General features: G+C 33.4%; 1 protein-coding gene across 1 annotated transcript; it reads right to left on the bottom strand.

Moving 5' to 3' along the window:
• Positions 1 to 1,241: 1,241 nt before the first annotated feature.
• LOC149230501 (chaperone protein dnaJ 11, chloroplastic-like) lies at positions 1,242 to 1,914 on the bottom strand. Its single transcript, XM_089376066.1, has one exon. It carries the CDS (start codon positions 1,782 to 1,784, stop codon positions 1,242 to 1,244), a length of 543 nt encoding a protein of 180 aa, XP_089232192.1. The 5' UTR covers positions 1,785 to 1,914.
• Positions 1,915 to 7,987: the final 6,073 nt, after the last annotated feature.

Below are 7,987 nucleotides of genomic sequence, written 5' to 3'. Positions count from 1 at the left end.
GGGCGTGAATAAAACTTGATGTGTATGTCCGTAAGGAGAAAGGCAGCAGGACGTGAAACCATGCCCCCCTCCAAGCAAAGCAAACAGAAAATAGACATAGAATAGATTTGATCCAATTTGATGTTGTTTAACAATGAAACCTCTTGTTTAGGAGGTTGGATGACCCACCACATCCATCATCGGGAAATCAAATTGTCATATTTTCAGAAGAATTCCCTTTCATGGAGTTTCTCTGTCTATAGAGAGGCAGGATGCCAATTCAAATCCCAAAGGGGTGAAATCCTAAAACACATAAGGGTATACGTTAGCATTATACAATAGAGTAAATTGGAGAGCATTGATTAGAAATTAATTATAATGCCTTATAATTACGTCGGTCAGTGCGCACGAGGTGTATTTGGTTAGGTAGGGACTCCATACCTCTGAAATTACTGCCTAGACCAGAAGAGGCTTGCATTGCTCTCTCTATTCTGCAGGCGATAACTGGCTGCCCATATGACCACTGCTTGGCGATTCACCGTATGCGAAACATTCAAGGAAAATACAAGTAAAGCAGCCATTACTGATATATAACTATTTTTCCATAATACTACTTTATATAAGATTGATATTCTGAAGAATCATTTGCTGAAACTATGGATAAACGAAAGTTGGAGGATCGATCACTAAAAGCATACGAAAGAGTGATACATCATAGGATCATGCAGAGCATTAAATTAAGGGAGAGTTACAATGATATAGGCAAACGAAGCCGACGAAGATGCGTAGAAGAGGGGATAAAAAAACTTCCAGGTGTCATGTTGTCTTAAGACACAAAAAAACACAAAATATATGCATTGAGTAGAGACCTAACTGCGCTGAAGCCGCGTATGATGGGGCATAGCCCCTGCAGAGTTGAGTGACGTTAAATGGTCGACTTTGGAAAAACAAAACCCCTTTCAAATGGACAACAGTTTTCAGGGGATTGCCCATTGAATTGTTATCAAACCAATCGCTCCTTAAAAACGTAATCTCTTTCATTATTAAGTAAGCCACCAACATTCATTCTAAGAAAGTGAAGAAGACATTATTATGATTCTGAACGGGAATCCCATAATCATGACAAATCGCATTATCATATAACAAAGGGGCTATTGAATGAATTCATGTATTAAAAGAATGTATGTACACGGAGGAATGCGCATATTTCTTTTTACAGTTCTTTACAGATTCGCCTTCAAAACTCATATTACAGAGGAAGATCACCAACATTGGTCTGTTTCCCAACTTCGCCCCACATGACCACGATATCTATATGTGGGAGCTCGTTCACCGGTCGCTTTACCCCATCTCTGCTCAGCGAAGCCCCGCACTTGACCCGAAATCTGGTAGTCATATTGTGAACGGTCTTGTGGATCCGAGAGGGTCACATACGCATTGTGTATACTCAAAAATATCTTGGTGCTCTCGATTTTCCCTTCAGGAGAAGTTGCCTGATCCGGATGAAACTCCCGAGCTAGAGTTCTGTAAGCCTTCTTTATATCTTTTAAGGTAGCGGCAGGGCTTATGTCTAGTATATCATACAAATTCTTTGATTCCATGCGACCGGGCTCTAAAATTAGCCCCTTTGCTCCCGCAGAGGCCTGCAGTCCTCTAACCTTGGAACACCCCTGAAATCTAATATTTCTGCTCCAGCTACTCCATACCACGGGCGGTGTTTGGCGGCCCATATGACCAGCACTGGGCGATTTACTGGATGAGAAAACATGTGAGGAAAACGTAAGAGAGAAGGCCATTACTGGCATATGATTCTGAACAGCAAAGTGGGTATTACTTTCAATAATATTGATATGAAATGTGAAGTCTTACGCCAAGGGTGAGGTTTTAATTATATAGACAAAAGAAGCCAAGGAAGATGCGGAGAAGAGGACAGATATAAAGCTTTCAGGGGTCGCGCAGTCTTGTTATCCTTTCAGAAAAAATCTTGTTATCTGGGTGAGTGCATATGGGGCGTCGGTAGATTCTTTTTCCCAAACCCTGTCGCAGTTCGAACTGCAGGACACGATATGCAGCTATTCCAAGTGTGAGCGAAAAATGATGGAGAGTGGGCATCAAATGCTTCGTTGTCATCCTTAGTTCGCTGGTTCGAATCCGGCAGGTCGGAAAATAAAATTTTTCTTTGAGCCCCGTCTTGGAATACATTTACATATCCGTTGGAAAAATGTGGAGATCCGACAGGTCGGAAAATAGGAATTGGAAAAATGAGCCCCGTCTTGGAATACATTTACGCATCCGTTCGATGGATGATTTACAAAGACATCAACCAATCCCCAGAAAGTATTTGCCGAAGAAATTATGTCCACGAATTGACAGTCAAAAGTGATGTCAGAGTCGTTGTCGAAAAGTGTATTTAACTTTACACCATGAGCGCTGTAACCACGGCGGGCTCAATACCGCGGGCCAATCCAACGGCGTAGAATAGAAGTCGCTCCAACACACAAATATTGCCTTTTGCATGGATTTCACGTGTCAGTAGCAGTGCATGCATTTCCCACTAGGCCAGAGTAACTGCAATTACATGTTATTGCGTTCAAATAGCTCAGTTCAGAGGGAATTGCTCTGGAATTACAGTGACCGCCATTACTGGTAAGCTGGAATTTCACCAACTGCATTTCTTGCCTTCAAACCTTGATAATATTTGCAAGCAGTTCTCAGCCTAAAAGGCGCACAGTTTTAAGCGATGTCACAAATATTCATGCTACTGCTACCGATTGCTTGTCAATAGCGAAAGACTAGGTTTGGTTCCGAAATGCGATCCTCCTTCAAACCCTGATAATAAGGCGCACAGTTTTAGGCGATGTCACAAATCTTCATGCTGCTGCTACCGATTGCTTGTCAACAGCGAAAGACCAGGTTTGGTTCCCGAATGCGATCCTCCTAATCCTATTCTAGGCAAAATTACTTTTCCAGAGATTTTTATGCATGATTTTAATTTATTTTGATAATTTGTTTAGTCCTCAAAGGCAAAGTAGGAGGGAAGCTCCAATTCACAACGCTGTTCGAAGCACACAGACATAGACAAAGACCACACAGATCCTCAAATGTGTACTATTTATGTCGAAGATATTTACGAGTATTTACGAAATGCAGAGGTGTGGATTGCATGCATTTCACCTGTAGCTTTAAAACACATATTAATACCGATAAACCCTTGCATTGTGATGCATCTTTTACACAGACCATCGTACTTACATTATGCCCACATCATATAATATCAGTTGACCAGATGGATCTAATTGAGAAAAGAAAAGGGGCATTTGTCCATTGACAATTTTATGGATACTTCTTTCAGTTGAAGAATAGGCCTTCGGCAAATTTCATGGAGACTGTACAGAATGATATCACCCCAAATATGCGAGGAATTGTAACAATGACAGAGTGGAGTTCGTTGAAGCAACCACAGACGTCGCTTTTGAGGATGCGGAAGTAGCTGATGGAGCCGCACTCAATGCTAATGGAGTTGTAAAATTCAGTAAGTACCAGTAACCCAAAAAAAATTAAGATGTTGTCTTTACGGTTTTGAAATTTTGATTTACAGTTTTGAAATTTTGATGCTTTCAACAATTATGTAAATTTATAAATGGAAATTGATCATTCTGCAGAAACTTAGAATTCAAAATGTTGTGAATTAATATCCTGAAAAAATGAGATGAGATATATTACATGTAGAAGGTCAAAAATATTGGTCAGTAATTTCACCTTAAGAAGCAGGCCTCCATCTTGGAAGCAGACCTGCATCTTGGAGATAATCGTTCGCGCCTCATACCCTTTTGAAGAAAGGGCAGCTTTGCGATTCAGGTTAATTCGGCTCCTGAGCAGGTCAGGTCCAGGGTATGCAGCGTCAAATGATGAGGCTGGTTTCGTTGAGAATAGTCTCAAATTGATTAAGGGGCCAGACTCAGTGGAGAATACGCATAAGCGTAAACTAATGGAGCCGCACTGAATGCTAATGGCGCTGTAAAATTCAGTAAGTACCAGTAACCCCAAAAAAAATTAAGATGTTGTGTTTATGGTTTTGAAATTTTGATTTACAGTTTTGAAATTCTGATGCTTTCAACAATTATGTAAACTTATAAATAGAAATTGATCATTCTGCAGAAAATTATAATTCAAAATGTTGTGACCTGCGTCTTGGAGATAACCGTTCACGCCTCATACCCTTTGGAAGATGGGGTCGCTTTGTGATTCAGGTTAATTCGGCTCCTGAGTAGGTCAGGTCTAGGGTATTAACAACCAAGCAGGTCCAGGCATGGCGGAAGAGGGTAGCCATCAACTTCCAGCATCTAGGAAGCGATCTATAGGTGTAAGTAGTGTGAGTTTGTATGAGTCTGTTTGTGTAAGTTGTAGCTGTGCTACTTGTACCAGTACTTATAGCTGTAGCTCTCTATCAGTCCCTATCAGTCTATATATGAGCTGTATCAGTCAATATGCATCACCCGTCTTGTTGTCGAATTGTCAAAGCTAGGCAGCGCAAAAGCTGGCAGCTGTTGCAGCACATGGCAAGTTCAAAGCACTGTGCAAGTTCAATGCACAAGAGCAACTAGAACATGGGAACTTGCTCACCACTATAGCATTTAATATCTGTGAAACTATGAAACTAATTCTAGCATTAGTTTCCATTATATTTTCATTACTTTCAAATTTCCGAAATAAATACACATAACATATGATTTTTGCCTCTCCGCCTCGGGAAGAGGCCAAATAAGATGGCATCTCTGGAAACTTTGGTTTATTAAAATAGTAAAACTATATGACTCTAAAAACTTTACTTTATAAGTGGCAGCGACTATGTAAACTAATGTAATAACATCGCAAACCGAATACTATAGTCCCGGCAATTGCCAGATGGCAGGGACTAATAAGAAGAAATCTTATACTATTATATTGAAACATAATTTAATTGTTAAGTTTTATCATTTCTCAAATTATAGAAATTGTGACTACACTATTAGATAATCCAATCAAAGTAGTTAGACACATTTTTCTACAATTATACTATATTATTATCTACCGCAAATTTTTCCAACTTTAATGAACAAACATTGTTGGAAAAATATTTCAATTCATAATAAAAATAAAATTTTATATTCTCACAACATATTTAAAAAAAATACAATAAATATATATATCTATATATAAAATTATAATAATAAAAATAAACAAATAAATTGTACATCCTTTTTTATAGACATGATTTACATCAAGAATATGATTTTCCAACCATCATAATCATAATAACTACTTTAACATTGTATTGTACAATAAGCGTATCCTTTATTCATATTGATTTCGTGTGGATGACTTTCATGTTATTCTCCTATTACTCTTTTATTGTTGATTAAAAAAAAAATGCTCAATATATATATGTTTAGCAATAACTAAATTAATGCTGCTCCTTTATTTTATGGTCTTATTAATGAAAATTAATATATTATTATATATATTTTAGCAGTACAATAACTAAATTAATTCTGCTCCTTTACCTTTTAAAATATTTTTGACTTTATATCATGTTACAAAGAAATGAGTTAATCTTGCGTTAAATGTATTATTTTAGGATAATTAAATAGTATTTTAGATTTATTTAATTCTATATTTATCATAGGTCCACAGGGATCAAACTTTTCGAGATATAAAATTTCTTTTTAGATTGTTAGATTTAATGATGTTTTTAAAGTGACATGATAACAAAATTTATGAAAAATTTATAATTAGATAATTTTGATGCGGAAATATTTTTCTTTAAAGATTCTAATATATGCATAGGATATAGTTTTCTTTTTAAAGAATCGTTTGATAAATATTTAATTAAATAAATAATAAAAGATTTTAGAGCATGATTTTCAATCTTTGTGTTGAATTAAATTTTTTCTTTTGATTTAAAAAATGGTATTGACTTTGGTAAATATTAAAGATGTTTAAAAAAATACTAATTTGGAATTTTAGGTTTGTAAACAAAATTGTTGAAGGTAAATTTTGCTTAGGGCTGACATTAATTTTATTATTATTATTATTTTATTGGAGACATGACATACTTACACATCACCCTCATAGTGGGTTGTAGAATAGACCTTTCATTACAATTAACACAAATAATGTAATTCTTTTAGTAAGTAAATGCAAGTTACACTTATCACCCTAATAACTATGCTCAACACATGTCAATTAAGAATTTATTAAACAAAATCAATGAGAAATGTTGGAGTCAATGGTTCGTGAAAAAGCAATGACTTCAGAAATAAGGAGTTCATAAGAAGTAGGAATTTAGATATTAGAGAAAGCACTCAATATAGATCTTGTCAATATGTTATCAACCAATAAATCATGAAAAAGTATAAGAAGAAAAAGTGTCCAAAACCAATGTACCTTATATAAGATACATTTTGATCATGCATATTATAAAAATCATGGTATTACAAAAGAAACTAATAAAAAATGAAATCAATGTTACAAATTGAGAGAAAATCTTATTATATTGAAGTATAGTTAAGGTATGAAGTGTTATCATTTCCCAAATCACAAAAGTATAACCACACCACACAATTAGACAATTGAATCAAGTACTATGTACCTCTCATAGTTTTACAATTAGACTTTATCAATTTATATCGCCAATTATTCCAACTTTAATGAACAAACATTCATCAAAATGTATCGCAATACATAATAAAAAATAAGATTTTTTCATAAATATGTTTCCCACACAAAACATTTTTAAGAAGAATGCAATATATATCTATATATACATAGATATATATAAAAAAGACATAATAATAATAATAATAATAAATATGTACATCCTAATTTTAGAACATGATTTATGTAAGTGATTTTATTTTTCTATCATCATAATCACAATAACTACATAATGTATATAGTCAAACATTACATTGTATTATAAACTTTTAGTTTATTATATTGAATTTTTATGAGTGATTTTGATATTTTTCTTCTACTATATTTCTTTTGATAAATAACTTTTATTCATTTTACACATCTTTAACAATACCTCTATTACTCTTATTCAAAACCTTACCCTAACCTTACTTCCTCCCTTTTCCCCTCTTTTTTGTGTATGTATGGTCATCATATTGTATGGTAGCTTGAATCTATATACTTCACACCCTATGTATGTTTTAACCGTGTGATTTTACAAAATCAATGGATAATAATTTAGATACCTTTCTCAGTAGCAATACTAAGATATACGATAAAAAAATGTTAGTTCCAATATTTGCAAAAAAGTTATAAATAAATAATTATATTACAAGTTAGTGAGCTTATATATAAACATTCATTCTCATTTCTTTTCTAAAAATTTATTGTGTGAGTGCATGAAATAATATATATTATTCCCTAGTGTTGTTCTATGGTGTGATTTTACTAATGTTACATTTAGATATTATTAAAAAAACATATATATAACTAAACTAATGTACAAACTATTTTAACCTATTAATTTCAATATTTAAATTTATATAAATAATTTTTTTATGTTACATGTGAGTGCATTTACGATAATCATCATTTGCCATATATTTTATCATAGCATATTGTGCGATAATATTCATAAAGAATAAGTACTAGCACAGCCACATTTACCAATGTGGTTGATAAACGCTGATAAGCATATATGAAACATATATATACTACATTTTCCAATGTGATTGATATATGCTGATAGGCTTATATCAACCACATTAATAATTATTATGGGTATTTTTTTAAACACCAACTATTTATGATTATTCATAACTATACAAATATTAACAACCATATTATTTATATATATTATTATATGAATATTATAATAATAATATAAACTCATAATAATATTATCAATATTAATTAATTAGATTATCATTATATTATTCAAGAAAGAAAATAAATAATAATTATTATATTATTATAATAATAATATAAAATTATAGCAACCCTAATGGTCTTG

The sequence above is a fragment of the Pinus tabuliformis genome, chromosome J (assembly GCF_031772625.1).
Source record: "Pinus tabuliformis cultivar Carrire ecotype Pingquan chromosome J, CPIR1, whole genome shotgun sequence".
Taxonomy (NCBI): Eukaryota; Viridiplantae; Streptophyta; class Pinopsida; order Pinales; family Pinaceae; genus Pinus; species Pinus tabuliformis.
Note: the sequence above shows the minus strand (reverse complement) of the source record. Positions and strands in the feature narration are given on the sequence as shown.

What these genes read in the sequence shown, in the direction of transcription:
- LOC149230501 (XM_089376066.1), bottom strand. Translation starts at nt 1,784, where the DNA reads ATGCCAGTAATGGCCTTCTCTCTTACGTTTTCCTCACATGTTTTCTCA.